The sequence below is a fragment of the Salvelinus fontinalis genome, unplaced genomic scaffold (assembly GCF_029448725.1).
Source record: "Salvelinus fontinalis isolate EN_2023a unplaced genomic scaffold, ASM2944872v1 scaffold_0394, whole genome shotgun sequence".
NCBI classification, from domain to species: Eukaryota; Metazoa; Chordata; class Actinopteri; order Salmoniformes; family Salmonidae; genus Salvelinus; species Salvelinus fontinalis.
The window spans coordinates 62998-86229 of NW_026600603.1; the positions used below are offsets into that span (position 1 = coordinate 62998).

The 23232-nt window shown below is 46.2% G+C and overlaps 1 protein-coding gene across 1 annotated transcript in view; it reads right to left on the reverse strand.

The window, feature by feature from the left end:
• Positions 1–107: 107 nt before the first annotated feature.
• LOC129845871 (junctophilin-3-like) overlaps positions 108–23232 on the reverse strand; it is a 26132-nt gene continuing 3007 nt past the window's right edge. Inside the window, exons 2-7 of the mRNA XM_055913793.1 lie at positions 13970–14256; positions 11601–11888; positions 10859–11363; positions 7902–8038; positions 3931–5195; positions 108–2599 (exon numbers count right to left, since the gene is read on the reverse strand). Coding sequence (XP_055769768.1) covers positions 2519–2599; positions 3931–5195; positions 7902–8038; positions 10859–11363; positions 11601–11888; positions 13970–14256 — 2563 coding nt within the window. The 3' untranslated portion in view covers positions 108–2518. The remainder of the gene's footprint in view (positions 2600–3930; positions 5196–7901; positions 8039–10858; positions 11364–11600; positions 11889–13969; positions 14257–23232) is intronic.

Here is a 23232-nt window from a genome sequence, read left to right on the forward strand (position 1 = left end):
CTGTACCTGTGTCTGAGGCTATATGAGGAGATGGATTTTAACATCTGAAACCCAGTCGACTGTACCTGTGTCTGAGGACAGCAGCAGTAACCACACCGACGCGCACACACAGTCATTTCAAACATTTCATTATTTTTCTCCACATATCATAAACCAAAAGCGTAAGAAAAGAGCATGCTTGGGCATGCAATGATGTCACAACATGATGTCACCGGGTGCCAAGTATAAAACAGCAGAACAGATTTTTTTTTAGCTCATTCATAAAACTCTGGATCGAACATTTTTAAAATCCACAAGAGTTTTTAAAAGCTAGCGTTTTTATTTATTTGACCCCGATGATGGTCTCTGCCTCAGCGCCAGCCACCTGTTGCTGGGTAAAAAAACACTAGGAGAGCCGGAGAGAGAGAGACTCACAAACTGACGGACACCAGATTTGAGCAGGCTAAACAAACATGCTGAAAAACATCTCATGGGTCCCCCAGCATGTCTGGAGGTGACACTGAAGGAGAACACATCCAGGCTGTATTCCCAAATAGCACCCTATTCACTATATACCATGCACCATTCTGGACCAGGGCCTAATGTTCTCCCAAAGTAGTGCACTAGCTATATAGGGAAGAGGGTTCCATTTGGGACTTTGGACTGGTCTGGAAGAGACCCGGTTCTCCCTGTGGACTGGTCTGGAAGAAGTCCGACTGGGAGAGAGACTAAACGGTGCATGCCACTTCAGGAGGGGTCAACCTTTCACCATTCTGAAGGTCGACCCCCCCCTTCCCAGACTGCATGTCCCACGAGGGGTGTTTCATCAAGTGAATCATTACATGAATAATAAATAAATAAATACGAGGCACTCAGCATTCTCTCTGTCTGGCAAAATGCTCAACAGTAACAAACATCTGAATAATAATGATACATACATATATATATATATATACTTAGAATCAGTGTTATAACGTAACAGTCTCAATGCTGTACACAGGGGCAAGCCTGAATTCTCCCACCTCCATAGTCCTCAGTATGTCAGTAGTGTGTGTGTGTGTCTGTGGGTGTGGACACTGCGTGTGTTTTGTTGTGTAAGTGATAGGGTTGAGATCATTCATGAATGATTCATGGATCAAAAAAAAAACTCATAGAAACGTGTGGGTTTTATTCAATTCATGAATCGAATCTTAAAAATGTCAGTTTCCTGATTCGACTGAATGTGAAACGGCATTGATCCCAACTCTCAGTTCATAGTTGCAGTGAAGGGAACCATAAGAATGGATATCTGGGTGAAGGGAACCATAAGAATGGATACCTGGGTGGGTTTGTGTACAAATGAAGAACACCAGATGTAAAAGACAGAGGGAGAGGAAGATGCTATTTTAACTGCACACGCCCTCATGCAATGTGTGTGTGTGTGTGTGTGTGTGTGTGTGTGTGTGTGTGTGTGTGTGTGTGTGTGTGTGTCTGTGTGTGTGTCTGTGTCTGTGTCTGTGTGTATGTGTATGTGTGTGAGTGAGTGTGTATGTGAGAGAGTGTGTGTGTGCCTGTGTATGTGTGAGAGAGTGTGCGTGTGTATGTGTGAGAGAGTGTGTATGTGAGAGAGTGTGTGTGTGAGAGTGTGTGCGTGTGTATGTGTGAGAGAGTGAGTGTGTGTGTGTGTGCGTGTGTTATGGTGAACAGGAAAATAAACATGGCGGAGCCCTTTAACATGGATCTTCTCTTGCAGCATAGTTTGGTAGCATAGATCAGGACTACGTCCCTAATGGCACCTTATACCCTCTATCATGCACTATGTTTAACTGTAGCCTCCATAGAGCTCTGGTCAAAAGTAGTACACTATATAGGGAATAGGGTGCCATTTGAGAGGCACCCCAGCGGTTGGTGGATGAGGCCATAGGGTATAGGGTATAGGGGCTAGGGTGGGTGAAGAAGTGTGATCACCATGCTCTGGGCTAGCATGTCATATTGTTAAGTGGGATAAAGTGTAGGACAGAGGGTGCTGTACACTAGTCTTGGATGGATGGGTCAAGTGGACATAGTCTGTGTCCTGTGTATCCTGTCCTCTATACAGCAGGTGCCCTACTAACAAAACCCGTGCATTTGTGGCCGACTACGCCACCACATCACATCGCACCATCTCAAAGCTGCTGTTCTAATCCCCTTCCACAGTCGTAATGCAATACCTTTCCACGTGGTTGCAAGCACAACAAAAGGCCAATTCATTAAAAATAAAAAATAAACTGTAGTGTTTTAGAAACTCAAGGCAGATAGATAAATCTGTTGAATTATATACCTTAACTGAGTCTGTGACATGAGATGAGATTAACATCAAAGGGGTGGACAAGGGAACAACAGTGTGTTGTTAACAACAATAGAAAGACCATGTTGTCGATGTCCGTCGTCACTCCTCCTTCCACGCTGCAGCCTCCCGTTGGCTGGGCAGAGTCACGTCTGGATCAATAATAACTCATGGAATAGAAGTCATCATCATAATAATAATAATAGTAAGACTTAGTAGATCATAGAAGGAAGTTTAAATAAAGAAATGGATGAAGAGGATGGCTACTCCAATGTTGAGTAAAATAACCATGACAACCAGGACAGAGCTGGAGCCCTGGGAGAGACAGGAGGAGAGAGAGGAAGGAGGAGAGAGGAGAGAGAGACAGGAGGAGAGAGGAGAGAGAGAGGAAGGAGGAGAGAGGAAAAGAGAGATAGGAGGAGAGAGGAGAGAGAGAGGAAGGAGGAGAGAGAGACAGGAGAAGAGAGGAGAGAGAGAGGAAGGAGGAGAGAGGAGAGAGACAGGAGGAGAGAGGAGAGAGAGAGGAAGGAGGAGAGAGGAGAGAGAGAGGAAGGAGGAGAGAGGAAAAGAGAGATAGGAGGAGAGAGGAGAGAGAGAGGAAGGAGGAGAGAGAGACAGGAGAAGAGAGGAGAGAGAGAGACAGGAGGAGAGAGAGACAGGAGGAGAGAGAAGAGAGAGAAAGGAGAAGAGAGGAGAGAGAGACAGGAGGAGAGAGAGAGACAGGAGGAGAGAGAAGAGAGAGAAAGGAGAAGAGAGTAGAGAGAGAGACAGGAGAGAGAAGAGAGAGAAAGGAGAAGAGAGGAGCGAGAGAGACAGGAGGAGAGAGAAGAGAGAGAAAGGAGAAGAGAGGAGAGAGAGAGACAGGAGGAGAGAGAGAGCCAGGAGGAGAGAGAGAGACAGGAGGAGAGAGAAGAGAGAGAAAGGAGAAGAGAGGAGAGAGAGAGACAGGAGGAGAGAGAGAGACAGGAGGAGAGAGAAGAGAGAGAAAGGAGAAGAGAGGAGAGAGAGAGACAGGAGGAGAGAGGAGAGAAAGTGTTAAATCTCAGACTTCATTCTACAGTTAAGAGTACAGTATCACTATTTAAAACGTGAGGTACAGTTAACAGATCAATCTGATTCTACAGTTAAGAGTACAGTATCAGTAATTAAAACCTGAGGTCTAGTTAACAGATCAATCTGATTCTACAGCTGAGAGTATAGTATCAGTATTTAAAACCTGAAGTCCAGTTAACAGATCAATCTGATTCTACAGTTAAGAGTACAGTATCAGTATTTAAAACCTGAGGTCCAGTTAACAGATCAATCTGATTCTACAGTTAAGAGTACAGTATCAGTATTTAAAACCTGAAGTCCAGTTAACAGATCATTCTGATTCTACAGTTAAGAGTACAGTATCAGTATTTAAAACCTGAGGTCCAGTTAACAGATCAATCTGATTCTACAGCTGAGAGTATAGTATCAGTATTTAAAACCTGAAGTCCAGTTAACAGATCAATCTGATTCTACAGTTAAGAGTACAGTATCAGTATTTAAAACCTGAGGTCTAGTTAACAGATCAATCTGATTCTACAGTTAAGAGTACAGTATCAGTATTTAAAACCTGAGGTCCAGTTAACAGATCAATCTGATACCAATAAATCACTCACTGAGTTTGATTTGAGGGTGAGGTGCTCCTCGTCCTGCTCCAAGGTGATTGGCTGAGACTTGAGAGGCGGGGAGAGAGTGAGGTCCCTGTGCAGGGGCCACTCCTCCTGCTCTGCCCCCACATTCAGAGTGTCCAGCATCTGTACAGAGTCCATGGAGCCCTCCTTGAACGGCCGCTGGCCCCGCGGGCGCAACCTGCTTTTGGGGCCCGGGCCAGGGGACATCTGGGTAGTGGAGTCCAGGGGCTGGAACCTCATGTCTACTGTGTAGTCTCCCAGCCTGTCCTCCTCCTCCTCTCGGTCCGTGAGGCGCGAGTGGGCAGGGCTCCACCGCAGGGCGTCGTCGGCAGTCCAGCCCCCTGCGGGGCTGTCGAGCCCAGGGTCGGGCAAGGCATGCTTGCTAAGCTTGTGATTGGATGAGATGTGCTGCTGCTTGGAATGGTGGTTGGAGTACACATGCTCTCGGGGGTTGTTGTGATTGGCTGAGGAGACATGGTCCTTTGGGATGTGATTGGAGCAGGTATAATCTTGGCACGACTTGTGATTGGAAGAAGCATGCTCAGAAGTCTTGTGATTGGACAGGTTATGCTCCAAGGCTTTGTGATTGGATGAAATGTGCACCTGCTGCTTGTAATTGGAAGAGGCATTCTCACAGGCCCTGTGATTGGTGGAGGAGGAATGATCCCATGTTTTGTGATTGGACTGCATGTACTCCCTCGACTTGTGATTGGATGAGGTGTGCTTTGAGGGCTTCTGGTTGTACGAGGAAGAGTGCTCCCACGACCTATAGGAAGAGGAAGTGTGCTCCCGGGACTTGTGGTTGGTCGAGGCCTTCTCCCTCGGTTTGTGGTTGGACGGGGCCTGCTCGTGACCGTTGACTTGTCCCTCCTGCTCCTCAGGTAGAGATGGGGATTGGCTGCTGAGACCCCCCCGGTCTGGATACATGTCCTCTGTCCAGTTGTTAGCTCCTCCCCTCTGGAGATCCATGCCCCGCCCCTCCACTAGCACCTGTATCTCTGCTCCTCCGTGGTCGTCCACAGCGCTCTGCCGCATGAAGCAGGCGTTTCTGGGACGGTGAGAGTGACCGTGTTTAGAGGTTGGCGGGCTGCGGGGGGGCGAGGGGGGGACGCTCAGGACTGGGCTGAGGTCAGGCGTTATCACGGGAGGCGTGGTGTCCGGGGTGCACAGCTCAGGACTGTCAGTTCCCGTGGAAACGATCTCGTGGTCTTTGTTGTCCTGGTGCTTATTGGGCCGCTGGCACTCCAGACCTGACAGACAGGCAGACAGACAGACAGACAGACAGGCAGGCAGACAGGCAGACAGGCAGACAGGCAGACAAACAGACAGGCAGACAGGCAGACAGGCAGACAGGCAGACAGACAGACAGGCAGACAGGCAGACAGGTAGACAGGCAGACAGACAGACAGACAGACAGGCAGACAGGCAGACAGGCAGACAGGCAGACAGGCAGACAGACAGGCAGACAGACAGGCAGACAGGCAGACAGACAGACAGGCAGACAGGCAGACAGGCAGACAGGCAGACAGACAGACAGGCAGACAGGCAGACAGACAGACAGGCAGACAGACAGGCAGACAGACAGGCAGACAGGCAGACAGGCAGACAGACAGGCAGACAGACAGGCAGACAGACAGGCAGACAGGCAGACAGACAGGCAGACAGGCAGACAGACAGACAGGCAGACAGGCGGGAGGAGACGAAACACAATGAATGAGGGGATTTGGCAGAAATCCACCAGACACACAGTACAGTCTAAAGTTTAGACACCGACTCATTCCAGGTTTTTTCTTTATTTTTACTATTTTCTACATTGTAGAATAATAGTGAAGACATCAAAACTATGAAATAACACATATGGAATCATGTAGTAACCAAAAAAGTGTTAAACAAATGAAAATATATTTTATATTTGAGATTCTTCAAAGTAGCCACCCTTTGCCTTGATGACATCTTTGCACACGCTTGGCATTCTCTCAACCATGAGGTGGAAGGCATTTCAATTCAACGGTTTGCCTTGTTAAAAGTTAATTTGTGGAATTTCTTTCCTTTAAATGCATTTCAGCCAATCAGTTGTGTTGTGACATGGTATAGGGTGATATACAGAAGATAGCCCTATTTGATTAAAGACCAAGTCCATATTATGGCAAGAACAACTAAAATAAGCAAAGAGAAATGACAGTCCACCATTACTTTAAGACTTTGAAAGTGCAGTCACAAAAACCATCAAGTGCTATGATGAAACTGGCTCTCTTGAGGACCTCCACAGGAAAGGAAGACCCAGAGTACCTCTGCTGCAGAGGGTGAGTTCATTAGAGTTATCAGTCTCAGATTGCAGCCCAAATGAATGTTTCACAGAGTTAAAGTAACAGACACATCTCAACATCAACTGTTCAGAGGAGACTGTGAGAATCAGGCCTTCATGGTCGAATTGCTGCAAAGAAACCACTACTAAAGGACACCAATAAGAAGAAGAGACTTGCTTGGGCAAAGAAACACGAGCAATGGACATTAGACCGGTGGAAATCTGTCCTTTGGTCTGATGAGTCAAAATTTGAGATTTTTGGTTCCAACCACCGTGTCTTTGTGAGACGCAGAGTAGGTGAACAGATGATCTCTGCATGTGTGGTTCCCACCGTGAAGCATGGAGGAGTAGGTGTGATGGTGTGGGGGTGCTTTGCTGGTGACACTGTTTGTGATTTATTTAGAATTCAAGGCACACTTAACCAGCATGGCTACCACAGCATTCTGCAGCAAAACGCCATCCAATCTGGTTTGCGCTTAGTGGGACTATCATTTGTTTTTCAACAGGACAATGACCCAACACACCTCCAGGCTGTGTAAGGGCTATTTGACCAAGAAGGAGAGTAATGGAGTGCTGCATCTGATGACCTGGCCTACACAATCACCCGACCTCAACCCAATTGAGATGGCTTGGGATGAGCTGGACCGCAGAGTGAAGGAAAAGCAGCCAACAAGTGCTCAGCATATGTGGGAACTCCTTCAAGACTGTATTCCAGGTGAAGCTGGTTGAGAGAATGCTAAGAGTGTGCAAAACTGTCGTCAAGGCAAAGGGTGGCTACTTTGAAGAATCTAAAATCTAAAATATATTTTCATTTGTTTAACACTTTTTTGGTTACTACATGTATCCATATGTGTTATGTCATAGTGTTGATGTCTTTACTATTATTCTACAATGTAGAACATAGTAAAAAAAGAAAGAAAAATCCTAGAATGAGTCGGTGTTGTAAAACTTCTGACTGGTACAGTACATCAGGATTACACAGCTAGACACTGTGTTACTCAGGTAAGAGGACAATATAAGGTCAATAATATTACACAGCTAGACCACTGTGTTACTCAGGTAAGAGGACAATATAAGGTGAATAATATTACACAGCTAGACCACTGTGTTACTCAGGTAAGAGGACAATATAAGGAGAATAATATTACACAGCTAGATTACTGTGTTAATTCAGGTAAGAGGACAATAAAAGGAGAATAATATTACACAGCTAGATTACTGTGTTACTCAGGTAAGAGGACAATAAAAGGAGAATAATATTACACAGCTAGATTACTGTGTTACTCAGGTAAGAGGACAATATAAGGAGAATAATATTACACAGCTAGAATACTGTGTTAATTCAGGTAAGAGGACAATATAAGGAGAATAATATTACACAGCTAGACCACTGTGTTACTCGGGTAAGAGGACAATATAAGGAGAATAATATTACACAGCTAGATTACTGTCTTACTCAGGTAAGAGGACAATATAATGAGAATTTGAATTTGGGTACACTACTGACTGAATCCAACCCAGATTGTCTGTAAGGGAAGTTTCAATAAAGTTACTTCAAATTCTACAATAATTTGAATAATTTTTCTCTGCCTGGTTGGGCATGTATACAGTAGTTACTGTAGCTAAGTCAATTTCTCTGTGATTGACTCACCGTTGGATTCACCGTTTCCATGGATATGGAAGGACGGCGAGAGTTCCTTGGCAGCGATCCTGGCCATCCGGCATTCCTCGCCAGCCTTCAGGGCCACACCTTCAGCTGCATCCGACTTTCCCCTCGCGTGGCTCATCCTGAGAGACAGAGATTGACAGAGAGAGACAGAGAGAGAGACACAGAGAAAGAGAGAGAGAGAGACAGAGACAGAGAGAGAAAGACACAGAGAAATAGAGAGAGAGAGAGAGACAGAGAGAGAGAGAGAGACAGAGAAAGACACAGAGAAATAGAGAGAGAGAGACAGAGAGATAGACAGAGAGACACAGAGAGAGAGACACAGAGAAAGACACAGAGAAAGAGAGAGAGAGAGACACAAAGAGAAAGAGAGAGAGAGAGAGACACCGAGAGAGAAAGACACAGAGAGAGAGAGACAGAGAGAGACAGACACAGGGAAAGACAGAGATATTAAAATACTTGATGTAGATGCTGGTTGTAGATTTAAACCTGTGTGTTGATTGTCTTGGTGCTGTGTGTTACCTTAAGGACTGTTGTGTACACCCTGTATCTGTCTGGCCTGGGTTTTGTGTTGTGTGTTGTCTTAACGACTGTTGTGTACACCCTGTATCTGTCTGGCCTGGGTTTTGTGTTGTGTGTTGTCTTAAAAACTGTTGTGTACACCCTGTATCTGTCTGGCCTGGGTTTTGTGTTGTGTGTTGTCTTAAAGACTGTTGTGTACACCCTGTATCTGTCTGGCCTGGGTTTTGATCTTTACCAGGATAGTTCTCTTTTTGAGACTGTTCCTCCGGTGAGTATAATATTTTCCCAGAACATTCCAGTAAATGGCCTGGTTTTATGTTCAGCCCTTTTTCATCCATTTTATGTGTTGATGATTTTCAACACTAGAATGACATCCAGAAGCTGTTTTCTACGAACATTGGAGTGGAATGTTTCCACAAACAGATCCCAACAGGACAGCACAGCCATCCACTGTATCACCATGATCCCAACAGGACAGCACAGCCATCCACTGTATCACCATGATCCCAACAGGACAGCACAGCCATCCACTGTATCACCATGATCCCAACAGGACAGCACTGCCATCCACTGTATCACCATGATCCCAACAGGACAGCACTGCCATCCACTGTATCACCATGATCCCAACAGGACAGCTCAGCCATCCACTGTATCACCATGATCCCAAAAGGACAGCACAGCCATCCACTGTATCACCATGATCCCAACAGGACAGCACAGCCATCCACTGTATCACTACGTTCCCAACAGGACAGCACAGCCATCCACTGTATCACCATGATCCCAACAGGACAGCACAGCCATCCACTGTATCACCATCATCCCAACAGGACAGCTCAGACATCCACTGTATCACCATGATCCCAACAGGACAGCACAGCCATCCACTGTATCACCATGATCCCAACAGGACAGCACAGCCATCCACTGTATCACCATGATCCCAACAGGACAGCACAGCCATCCACTGTATCACCATGATCCCAACAGGACAGCTCAGCCATCCACTGTATCACCATGATCCCAACAGGACAGCACAGCCATCCACTGTATCACCATGATCCCAACAGGACAGCACAGCCATCCACTGTATCACTACGTTCCCAACAGGACAGCTCAGCCATCCACTGTATCACCATGATCCCAAAAGGACAGCACAGCCATCCACTGTATCACCATGATCCCAACAGGACAGCACAGCCATCCACTGTATCACTACGTTCCCAACAGGACAGCACAGCCATCCACTGTATCACCATGATCCCAACAGGACAGCACAGCCATCCACTGTATCACCATGATCCCAACAGGACAGCACAGCCATCCACTATATCACTACGCTCCCAACAGGACAGCACAGCCATCCACTGTATCACCATCATCCCAACAGGACAGCTCAGACATCCACTGTATCACCATGATCCCAACAGGACAGCACAGCCATCCACTGTATCACCATGATCCCAACAGGACAGCACAGCCATCCACTGTATCACCATGATCCCAACAGGACAGCACAGCCATCCACTGTATCGCCATGATCCCAAAAGGACAGCACAGCCATCCACTGTATCACCATGATCCCAACAGGACAGCACAGCCATCCACTGTATCACTACGTTCCCAACAGGACAGCACAGCCATCCACTGTATCACCATGATCCCAACAGGACAGCACAGCCATCCACTGTATCACCATGATCCCAACAGGACAGCACAGCCATCCACTGTATCACTACGTTCCCAACAGGACAGCACAGCCATCCACTGTATCACCACAATCCCTTACTGTTCTCTTTCTGACTGTAGCATCGGCTCAAATGTAATCAATTCACCACAACGGGATGTCTTCTTTTTTTATTGATATGGTTTACTTCATATAATACAGTCATCCAAAACAATCAATCTGCATGGGTTCGTTATTCTAAGGAAATGGTTTGCTTGCTTGGTGAACAACTTCATCATTTGACCTGTTACCTCAGTACGGCACAACCATACTGCTTGAAGAGTTGCTGAGACTACAGGTCTATCGGACCCCTAGGGACAGTTTACCTGACCCAGATTAAACCTGACCCAGATTAAACCTGACCCAGATTAAACCTGACCCAGATTAAACCTGACCCAGATTAAACCTGACCCAGATTTAACCTGACCCAGATTAAACCTGACCCAGATTAAACCTATTTCTGGACTTAAAAACAACCTTTCGTGGATTTTCTCAACTAGGCCTTTTAGTCTGGAAACCGGGCCATTTGGCACATCGCAAGATAACAGAGAATCTTTAAGTGCACTTGTCAAAGACAAAGATGTTGGCCACCTTCTCCGCTTCCCTAACCTAAGCCTAACCTTAGCCCTAGCTCTAACCCGACTACTGTTACCACAGCAACAGAGGTCAACACCACGGGTCTGTTTCTCACCTGGACATTGCGATCTCTGCCTTCTGCTTGGCGATGTCTGCAGCCTTCTCAGCCGCTTCCACAGCCCGCTCCACCTTCTCCCTGATCTTACTGGCTCTCAGAGGAATCAGGTTCTTCCGCTTCCCGCTGACCAGCGCGTTCTGCTTGTACTTCCCTTCCTCTTTGGTGCTGTCGGGGAACGTTGTACAGCCATAACCGTGGCGCTTGTTGGCCACCCACTCCCCCTCGTAGCGTAGACCGTCGGAGCGCCGGCTCACGCCCCAACCCGCCCGCTGGTCGCTGCGCCACTCGCCGGCGTAGGCCTCGGTGACCGTGGCATCCACGGGAGCACCCTGCTCGCCATCCTGGCTAGCGTTGGAGTGTATGTCGGAGGCGGCAGAGGAGACGGTGCTCATCCCGGCCTCGCTGCAGAACGAGCTCTGTTTACTCAGCTGGCTGGCCAGGGAACTCTTGGACTCGGAGCGACGCAGCTTCAGACCACTCAGGATCGACTGACGGAAACGGCCTGGGATATGAAACGACACGATACAACGTTATTTATCCTACAGTACGATATGATACAACTTTACAGCAATGGACAACTGACACAAGCGTGACATAATAACACATGCAATGGGAAATCCAGTCCATATCAAAGTGCAAGGCCAATAGATTTGACTAGAAAAGCAGGGCTAATGTATAAGTAAGTATTAGCTCATAGAGCCCGACCAGCTGCCCACAAACAGCACATCAACAGTCTCACCTTTCCTCTTCCCCCGACGGTCAGCCTCGCTGGGCGCAGTTAGAGCGAAGCCCCCCCTCCCCACAGGACTCCCGACCAGCCCGCCCCCCACCACCCCGTCGGCAGGCGAGACAGCGGTCCCGGTGCCGTCCTCCAGCGGGGTGGGGGGGCCGTGGCTGTGCTCGGAGCGGAGGGAGTTTATGGATGTGCGGAGCGGGTAGAGGATGACGGCCGCCATGCCATATGGCACGCTCTGCCGGACCCCATAGCCGTGCCGCATCCCCCCCAGCCACTGGCCCTGGAACGTACCTATAGGAGAGAGTCACAGGGGTCAAATTATAGGGCGATCTGAGGGCATGCATTGCACCACAAAACCAATTAGGTCACCCCCCCCCCAGAAAGGTGCATGGATGGAAAGAGGCATAACATAAGGCTTAATTATGAGACACTATAAAAGGCTTTTAGTGCTTATAACAAGTTATAAAGCATTATACCTGCATGCTTTGTGACATTGTATTTCATTGGGAGAAGATTCTGACTTTGGGTAGCAGAAAGTGACTACCTGATATCCCACACGGCTTGTTAATTCCATGTGAATCAACTAGGACCCACAAGAGAGAGACATTAGCTGACATCAACATTCAAACTCTGCTACCTGGCTTCAGGTGAACGGGTCTAAAAGGACTATATGATGGGATGAATGGTGTGAAACGACTATGTATACATGAAAGCAATATGGGGACATAATAGGTGTAAGGGACACATCATGCCATGACAACAGTTTAACCCTTGTGTGGTGTTCGGGTCTGTGGGACCCATTTTCAATGTTTACTAAAATAAAGATGATACAGTGAAATATTTTGTTCAACCTGAGACTCATTGGCCTCTGTGAAGAACATGTAAAATAACACATTTTCATTGAGCGCACACTGTGCACCCCCCCTACACATTTATATTACATACAGGTGTTAGGTCAGCTGGACCCAAGAGTAATAAAAGTGTGGAAAAGTGTGTGTGTCGGTGAAAACAAGTAAAAATTAAACAAAAAGGTTTGCTGTGTGCCTTCACTCTGTCTTCCTCCTCCCTGGGCCTGCTGTTTCAACATAGCACCAACAACCTGTCTGCCTCCTTGCCTGTCTTCCTCCCTGCCTGTCTTCCTCCTCCCTGGGCCTGCTGTTTACACACAGCACCAAGAACCTGTCTTCCTCCCTGCCTGTCTTCCTCCTCCCTGGGCCTGCTGTTTACACACAGCACCAAGAACCTGTCTGCCTCCCTGCCTGTCTTCCTCCTCCCTGGGCCTGCTGTTTACACACAGCACCAACAACCTGTCTCTCTCCTTGCCTGTCTTCCTCCTCCCTGGGCCTGCTGTTTACACACAGCACCAATAACCTGTCTCTCTCCCTGCCTGTCTTCCTCCTCCCTGGGCCTGCTGTTTACACACAGCATCAATAACCTGTCTGTCTCCTTGCCTGTCTTCCTCCTCCCTGGGCCTGCTGTTTACACACAGCACCAAGAACCTGTCTCTCTCCTTGCCTGTCTTCCTCCTCCCTGGGCCTGCTGTTTACACACAGCACCAATAACCTGTCTCTCTCCCTGCCTGTCTTCCTCCTCCCTGGGCCTGCTGTTTACACACAGCACCAAGAACCTGTCTGTCTCCTTGCCTGTCTTCCTCCTCCCTGGGCCTGCTGTTTACACACAGCACCAAGAACCTGTCTGCCTCCTTGCCTGTCTTCCTCCTCCCTGGGCCTGCTGTTTACACACAGCACCAACAACCTGTCTGCCTCCTTGCCTGTCTTCCTCCTCCCTGGGCCTGCTGTTTACACACAGCACCAATAACCTGTCTGTCTCCCTGCCTGTCTGCCTGTCTCTCTCCCTGCCTGTCTTCCTCCTCCCTGGGCCTGCTGTTTCAACATAGCACCAAGAACCTGTCTGCCTCCTTGCCTGTCTGCCTGTCTCCCACTTTACTCACACTATTTACCCTTTGTAGTGTGTGAAACTACACAAAGTCTTGCGGGAACCTGCACAATGTTATTACAATACATTATTTCGATACATTATTTTGATACATTGTTAAAAATTCAGTATGTTCCCACAGTCTACCCCAGCCAGGTGCAAATTGGGGGAGGGAAACAACAAATAAATAGCTTTGCATGTGTGGCTCCTTACCCACAATCAATCACTATGGCAAAAATATTCTCTGATCAGAGAGCCTTAGAATGTATTTTTTTACAGAGAGAGAAGCGGGTGTGGAAGGAACGGAAGATGAGGAAATGTCCAAATATGAGGATCATGTCTCTGTCAATTCGGAGTCTGACTGTGAATTGGAAGAAGAGGATGAGATTGACCCTCAGCCAGCCCCAGGACCAGCCCCAGGTACCAGCCCAAGGTACCAGCCCCAGGTACGAGCCCCAGGACCAGCCCCAGGACCAGCCGCAGGTACCAGCCCCAGGTACCAGCCCCAGGTACCAGCCCCAGGTACCAGCCCCAGGTACGAGCCCCAGGTACCAGCCCCAGGTACCAGCCCCAGGTACCAGCCCCAGGTACCAGCCCCAGGTACCAGCCCCAGGTACGAGCCCCAAGTACCAGCCCCAGGTACCAGCCCCAGGTACCAGCCCCAGGTACCAGCCCCAGGTACCAGCCCCAGGACCAGCCCGTTAGCAACCAGCTCATCATCAGCCTGCAGGAGGAGAAATATAGATGTAAAAAAAAAAAAATGTGAAATTGAATGTTCCCTTAATTTTTGTAGAGCAGTGTATGTGAGTGAATGAGATTTTAGTAAAATCCCTGAACTAAGAGTTTTCATCATTCTAGATTACAGCCACAAGCAACAAGAAGAAACGTTGCGATGTGTGTGGACCCAAGAAGGACAGGAAGACACAGTACACATACAGCAAGTGCAATTAATTGTCACACGCTGATCTGTTTCACCTGTCTTGTGATTGTCTCCACCCCCTCCAGGTGTCGCTTATTATCCCCGGTGTATTTATCCCTGTGTTTCCTGTCTATCTGTGCCAGTTCGTCTTGTATGTTTTTCAAGTCAACCAGCGTATTTTCCCGTACTCCTGCTTCTATTCTCTTTTGCTAGTCCTCATGTTTTTTGACCCTTGCCTGTTTTCTGGACTCCGTACCCGCCTGCCTTGACCACGAGCCTGCCTGCCACTCTGTACCTCCTGTACTCTGAACTGGTTTTGACCTTTTGCCTGTCCACGACCATTCTCTTGCCTACCCCTTTTGGATTATTTAATAAATATCAAGACTCAAACCATCTGCCTCCCATGTCTGCATCTGGGTCTCGTCTTGTGCCCTTATATAAATACATTTGCAAAACACAGAAACTCTGTCTCTCATGTGGTGTGTCGACTGGCCTTAATTTGTGTTCAATGGGGCTCATTTATCATTCCCATAAAATACTCTATGTCAAATTTGTCCTTCCAGTATGTTCAGTTCAAAGCAATAAACATCAATAGTGATGAAAATCTTTTCATTTATATTTGTTTAAGATAAACATGATTTATTCCACCCATGTCTTGATTATAATTACATTTTATTTAAAAAAAGATTAGCACTTTTATTGATAAGTGTGATCTAGCAGAGGTAAATGGCAAATATTAACCATGTATGCTGTCTATTGTCACGCCCTGACCGTAGAGAGCTTTTTATGTCTCTATTTTGGTTTGGTCAGGGTGTGATTTGGGTGGGCATTCTATGTAAATTTTCTATGTTTTGTATTCCTTTGTGTTTGGCCGGGTGTGGTTCTCAATCAGAGGCAGCTGTCTATCGTTGTCTCTGATTGAAAACCATACTTAGGTAGCTTTTTCCCACATTGTTTTTGTGGGTAGTTATTTTCTGTTTAGTGCTTTGCACCTGACAGGACTGTTTCAGTTTCTGTTATTCTCTTTGTATTTTGTTAATAGTGTTCAGTTTCAATAAAAAGCATGAACACTTGCCACGCTGCGCTTTGGTCCGGATCCTGTTCTTCAGACGAAGAAAACCGTTACATCTATATTGCTTAAATACCAGTTTAAATATCATGGACCGCACATCATGTCATGACAACAGTTTAAATATCACGGACCGCACATCACGCCATGACAACAGTTTAAATATCACGGACCGCACATCACGCCATGACAACAGTTTAAATATCACGGACCGCACATCACGCCATGACAACCGTTTAAATATCACTGACCGCACATCATGCCATGACAACAGTTTAAATATCACGGACCGCACATCACGCCATGACAACAGTTTAAATATCACGGACCGCACATCACGCCATGATAACAGTTTAAATATCACGGACAGCACATCACGCCATGACAACAGTTTAAATATCACGGACCGCACATCACGCCATGATAACAGTTTAAATATCACGGACCGCACATCACGCCATGACAACAGTTTAAATATCACGGACCGCACATCACGCCATGACAACAGTTTAAATATCACGGACCGCACATCACGCCATGACAACAGTTTAAATATCACGGACCGCACATCACGCCATGACAACCGTTTAAATATCACTGACCGCAATGCTCTCAACCTCAGGAAAAAATAATGTTTTCTCATTTTCCATTGATTAAAACTAAGATATTGGGTTTTATTTCACAACTTGGCTGAAGCCGACCACAAATAATGATCAGTTTTATCTTATGTTGTTTTATACAATAGATTGTTTAAAGAGCGTTTCCATCTCATTTCAGTAGTGAGCCTTTTAACACGAACATTTACACGTTTTAGTGGCCGGGAAAGGACTAATAAACGGTATTTCCCCCCATTTCAATCATCTAAAAAGAGAGGAATTACATGCCATGAACCTTCGCTGTGGTGTGTCTGTCAAAGTGTAAGAGATCGGGACCTGTCCATGGTGCTGAAATGTAGATCGCAACAGACAAATCTATGCTGCGCCGACCCCATGTAAATACCGATTCATGTTGTTAGCCTACACTTCACACAATATTACATGTGTAGCTGTTGGCATAGCGACAATAGCACGTTTATTGGGTTGTGGAAAATGTGTCAGCTCGTGCGTGCTATATTAATCTGTCCGCTGTCTCCCAGGTGAGAGACCGAAGGTGCTCTCTCGTGACGCAGTCTTTATTTTTATTTATTTTTATCTCGTTCTGGAGTGGTATTACGGTCGCCTCCGCTACTTCATAAACCAAATAACACCAAGGTTATCTACTGGTATGTAAAACCATTGCGGTATATTTGATAGTTGACTATAGGCTACGCTGGTAAAAAACCTCTCGCTACACCAATGCAGCAGCGACGGATCTTGTTTCCATGGTCCCCTCTGCATCACTTATTGACCTCTTTCTCTCTACCTTTCCCCGTCTCTATCTCTCTTCCTCTCTTCCTCCCTCCCTCTACCTACCTCTCTTCCTTCCCCGGGACCCCTCCCTGCCTCTCTCGGCTCATCTCGGTTTAGTGCAATGGAGTTGCTTTGGTTATCAAACGGCCTAGATTAGGGACAGTTCGACATTTACTGTGTGTGTATGGGGGGGGGGGGCGTTGAAACAGATGTCTCTTTATATTACAGTGGAGTGGAGGAACATGCGCAGGTAGCCTACAGGAGACCTTTTAAGTAGCCTAATCAAATTAATACATTTTAAAAGTTAAGTGACCAATATTTAGACAATATTGAAGCGTTTGAGGTCAAGGAATAGCTACTCTGATTGTTAAGGAGGCAGAACACACGTTAATGAGTCTTTCCTGAATAACTGGGCCTGCTAGGAGCATGAGACTATGTGGCTAAGCAATATAGGACGACTTGGGAGAATGATGACGGGCAACAGACAGCACATCAGTATCAGCAGTAAAAATACAGCCAGACTGTCCTGTTCTGTGCCGTATCTAGATCAAGAGTAGACCAACAATTAATCCAGACGGAATGAAACATTCAGATAACAGGGCTTTTGCGCCATTATTCAATTACATTTTCACTTCACTTCAGTTTACAGTATTTCACTCACTTGAAAACACTAATGCAGTATTCATTTTAATGTGGTTATGTAGCCTAGTCTAGGGAGGATCATTGTGTTGTTGTAGGCTAGTCTAGGGAGGATCATTGTGTTGTTGTAGACTAGTCTAGGGAGGATCATTGTGTTGTAGGCTAGTCTAGGGAGGATCATTGTGTTGTAGGCTAGTCTAGGGAGGATCATTGTGTTGTAGGCTAGTCTAGGGAGGATCATTGTGTTGTAGACTAGTCTAGGGAGGATCATTGTGGTTATGTAGCCTAGTCTAGGGAGGATCATTGTGTTGTAGGCTAGTCTAGGGAGGATCATTGTGTTGTAGGCTAGTCTAGGGAGGATCATTGTGTTGTAGCCTAGTCTAGGGAGGATCATTGTGTTGTTGTAGACTAGTCTAGGGAGGATCATTGTATTGTTGTAGGCTAGTCTAGGGAGGATCATTGTGTTGTTGTAGACTAGTCTAGGGAGGATCATTTTGTTGTAGACTAGCCTAGGGAGGATCATTGTGTTGTAGACTAGTCTAGGGAGGATCATTGTGTTGTAGACTAGTCTAGGGAGGATCATTGTGTTGTAGGCTAGTCTAGGGAGGATCATTGTGTTGTAGGCTAGTCTAGGGAGGATCATTGTGTTGTAGACTAGTCTAGGGAGGATCATTGTGTTGTAGACTAGTCTAGGGAGGATCATTGTGTTGTAGACTAGTCTAGGGAGGATCATTGTGTTGTTGTAGACTAGTCTAGGGAGGATCATTGTGTTGTAGACTAGTCTAGGGAGGATCATTGTGGTGTAGACTAGTCTAGGGAGGATCATTGTGTTGTAGACTAGTCTAGGGAGGATCATTGTGGTGTAGACTAGTCTAGGGAGGACCATTGTGTTGTAGGCTAGTCTAGGGAGGATCATTGTGGTGTAGGCTAGTCTAGGGAGGATCATTGTGTTGTAGACTAGTCTAGGGAGGATTATTGTGTTGAAGGCTAGTCTAGGGAGGATCATTGTGTTGTAGACTAGTCTAGGGAGGATCATTGTGTTGTAGACTAGTCTAGGGAGGATCATTGTGTTGTTGAAGACTAGTCTAGGGAGGATCATTGTGTTGTAGACTAGCCTAGGGAGGATCATTGTGTTGTAGACTAGTCTAGGGAGGATCATTGTGTTGTTGTAGACTAGTCTAGGGAGGATCATTGTGTTGTAGGCTAGTCTAGGGAGGATCATTGTGTTGTAGGCTAGTCTAGGGAGGATCATTGTGTTGTAGGCTAGTCTAGGGAGGATCATTGTGTTGTAGGCTAGTCTAGGGAGGATCATTGTGTTGTAGACTAGTCTAGGGAGGATCATTGTGTTGTAGGCTAGTCTAGGGAGGATCATTGTGTTGTAGGCTAGTCTAGGGAGGATCATTGTGTTGTAGGCTAGTCTAGGGAGGATCATTGTGTTGTAGACTAGTCTAGGGAGGATCATTGTGTTGTAGGCTAGTCTAGGGAGGATCATTGTGTCGTAGGCTAGTCTAGGGAGGAGCATTGTGTTGTTGTAGACTAGTCTAGGGAGGATCATTGTGTTGTAGACTAGTCTAGGGAGGATCATTGTGTTGTTGTAGGCTAGTCTAGGGAGGATCATTGTGTTGTAGGCTAGTCTAGGGAGGATCATTGTGTTGCAGGCTAGTCTAGGGAGGATCATTGTGTTGTAGGCTAGTCTAGGGAGGATCATTGTGTTGTAGACTAGTCTAGGGAGGATCATTGTGTTGTAGACTAGTCTAGGGAGGATCATTGTGGTTATGTAGGCTAGTCTAGGGAGGATCATTGTATTGTTGTAGGCTAGTCTAGGGAGGATCATTGTGTTGTAGGCTAGTCTAGGGAGGATCATTGTATTGTTGTAGGCTAGTCTAGGGAGGATCATTGTGGTGTAGACTAGTCTAGGGAGGATCATTGTGTTGTAGACTAGTCTAGGGAGGATCATTGTGTTGTTGTAGACTAGTCTAGGGAGGATCATTGTGTTGTAGACTAGTCTAGGGAGGATCATTGTGTTTTAGACTAGTCTAGGGAGGATCATTGTGTTATAGACTAGTCTAGGGAGGATCATTGTGTTGTAGACTAGTCTAGGGAGGATCATTGTGTTGTAGACTAGTCTAGGGAGGATCATTGTGTTGTAGACTAGTCTAGGGAGGATCATTGTATTGTTGTAGACTAGTCTAGGGAGGATCATTGTGTTGTAGACTAGTCTAGGGAGGATCATTGTGTTGTAGGCTAGTCTAGGGAGGATCATTGTGTTGTAGACTAGTCTAGGGAGGATCATTGTGTTGTAGACTAGTCTAGGGAGGATCATTGTGTTGTAGACTAGTCTAGGGAGGATCATTGTGTTGTAGGCTAGTCTAGGGAGGATCATTGTATTGTTGTAGACTAGTCTAGGGAGGATCATTGTGTTGTTGTAGACTAGTCTAGGGAGGATCATTGTGTTGTTGTAGGCTAGTCTAGGGAGGATCATTGTGTTGTAGGCTAGTCTAGGGAGGATCATTGTGTTGTTGTAGGCTAGTCTAGGGAGGATCATTGTATTGTTGTAGGCTAGTCTAGGGAGGATCATTGTGTTGTAGGCTAGTCTAGGGAGGATCATTGTGTTGTAGACTAGTCTAGGGAGGATCATTGTGTTGTTGTAGGCTAGTCTAGGGAGGATCATTGTGTTGTAGACTAGTCTAGGGAGGATCATTGTATTGTTGTAGACTAGTCTAGGGAGGATCATTGTGTTGTAGACTAGTCTAGAGAGGATCATTGTATTGTTGTAGGCTAGTCTAGGGAGGATCATTGTGTTGTAGACTAGTCTAGGGAGGATCATTGTATTGTTGTAGACTAGTCTAGGGAGGATCATTGTGTTGTAGACTAGTCTAGGGAGGATCATTGTGTTGTAGGCTAGTCTAGGGAGGATCATTGTGTTGTAGACTAGTCTAGGGAGGATCATTGTGTTGTAGACTAGTCTAGGGAGGATCATTGTGTTGTAGACTAGTCTAGGGAGGATCATTGTGTTGTAGGCTAGTCTAGGGAGGATCATTGTATTGTTGTAGACTAGTCTAGGGAGGATCATTGTGTTGTTGTAGACTAGTCTAGGGAGGATCATTGTGTTGTTGTAGGCTAGTCTAGGGAGGATCATTGTGTTGTAGGCTAGTCTAGGGAGGATCATTGTGTTGTTGTAGGCTAGTCTAGGGAGGATCATTGTATTGTTGTAGGCTAGTCTAGGGAGGATCATTGTGTTGTAGGCTAGTCTATGTAGGATCATTGTGTTGTAGACTAGTCTAGGGAGGATCATTGTGTTGTTGTAGGCTAGTCTAGGGAGGATCATTGTGTTGTAGACTAGTCTAGGGAGGATCATTGTATTGTTGTAGACTAGTCTAGGGAGGATCATTGTGTTGTAGACTAGTCTAGAGAGGATCATTGTATTGTTGTAGGCTAGTCTAGGGAGGATCATTGTGTTGTAGACTAGTCTAGGGAGGATCATTGTATTGTTGTAGGCTAGTCTAGGGAGGATCATTGTGTTGTTGTAGGCTAGTCTAGGGAGGATCATTGTGTTGTAGGCTAGTCTAGGGAGGATCATTGTGGTTATGTAGGTTAGTCTAGGGAGGATCATTGTGTTGTTGTAGAATAGTCTAGGGAGGATCATTGTGTTGTAGACTAGTCTAGGGAGGATCATTGTGTTGTAGACTAGTCTAGGGAGGATCATTGTGTTGTAGACTAGTCTAGGGAGGATCATTGTGTTGTTGTAGGCTAGTCTAGGGAGGATCATTGTGTTGTTGTAGGCTAGTCTAGGGAGGATCATTGTGTTGTAGACTAGTCTAGGGAGGATCATTGTGTTGTAGACTAGTCTAGGGAGGATCATTGTATTGTTGTAGGCTAGTCTAGGGAGGATCATTGTGTTGTAGACTAGTCTAGGGAGGATCATTGTGTTGTTGTAGGCTAGTCTAGGGAGGATCATTGTGTTGTAGACTAGTCTAGGGAGGATCATTGTGTTGTAGACTAGTCTAGGGAGGATCATTGTGTTGTTGTAGACTAGTCTAGGGAGGATCATTGTGTTGTAGACTAGTCTAGGGAGGATCATTGTATTGTTGTAGACTAGTCTAGGGAGGATCATTGTATTGTTGTAGGCTAGTCTAGGGAGGATCATTGTGTTGTAGACTAGTCTAGGGAGGATCATTGTATTGTTGTAGGCTAGTCTAGGGAGGATCATTGTGTTGTTGTAGGCTAGTCTAGGGAGGATCATTGTGTTGTTGTAGGCTAGTCTAGGGAGGATCATTGTGTTGTAGGCTAGTCTAGGGATGATCATTGTGTTGTAGGCTAGTCTAGGGAGGATCATTGTGTTGTAGGCTAGTCTAGGGAGGATCATTGTGTTGTAGGCTAGTCTAGGGAGGATCATTGTGGTTATGTAGGCTAGTCTAGGGAGGATCATTGTGTTGTAGGCTAGTCTAGGGAGGATCATTGTGTTGTAGACTAGTCTAGGGAGGATCATTGTGTTGTAGGCTAGTCTAGGGAGGATCATTGTGTTGTAGGCTAGTCTAGGGAGGATCATTGTGTTGTAGGCTAGTCTAGGGAGGATCATTGTGTTGTAGACTAGTCTAGGGAGGATCATTGTGTTGTAGGCTAGTCTAGGGAGGATCATTGTGTTGTTGTAGACTAGTCTAGGGAGGATCATTGTATTGTTGTAGAGTAGTCTAGGGAGGATCATTGTATTGTTGTAGAGTAGTCTAGGGAGGATCATTGTGTTGTAGGCTAGTCTAGGGAGGATCATTGTGTTGTAGACTAGTCTAGGGAGGATCATTGTGTTGTAGACTAGTCTAGGGAGGATCATTGTGTTGTAGACTAGTCTAGGGAGGATCATTGTGTTGTAGGCTAGTCTAGGGAGGATCATTGTGTTGTAGGCTAGTCTAGGGAGGATCATTGTGTTGTTATAGGCTAGTCTAGGGAGGATCATTGTGTTGTAGAATAGTCTAGGGAGGATCATTGTGTTGTAGACTAGTCTAGGGAGGATCATTGTGTTGTAGACTAGTCTAGGGAGGATCATTGTGTTGTAGGCTAGTCTAGGGAGGATCATTGTGTTGTAGGCTAGTCTAGGGAGGATCATTGTGTTGTAGACTAGTCTAGGGTGGATCATTGTGTTGTAGGCTAGTCTAGGGAGCATCATTGTATTGTTGTAGGCTAGTCTAGGGAGGATCATTGTATTGTTGTAGGCTAGTCTAGGGAGGATCATTGTATTGTTGTAGGCTAGTCTAGGGAGGATCATTGTATTGTTGTAGGCTAGTCTAGGGAGGATCATTGTGTTGTTGTAGGCTAGTCTAGGGAGGATCATTGTGCTGTAGACTAGTCTAGGGAGTATCATTGTGTTGTAGACTAGTCTAGGGAGGATCATTGTGTTGTAGACTAGTCTAGGGAGCATCATTGTGTTGTAGACTAGTCTAGGGAGGATCATTGTGTTGTAGGCTAGTCTAGGGAGGATCATTGTGTTGTAGACTAGTCTAGGGAGCATCATTGTGTTGTTGTAGACTAGTCTAGGGAGGATCATTGTGTTGTAGGCTAGTCTAGGGAGGATCATTGTGTTGTAGGCTAGTCTAGGGAGGATCATTGTGTTGTTGTAGGCTAGTCTAGGGAGGATCATTGTGTTGTAGGCTAGTCTAGGGAGGATCATTGTGGTGTAGACTAGTCTATGGA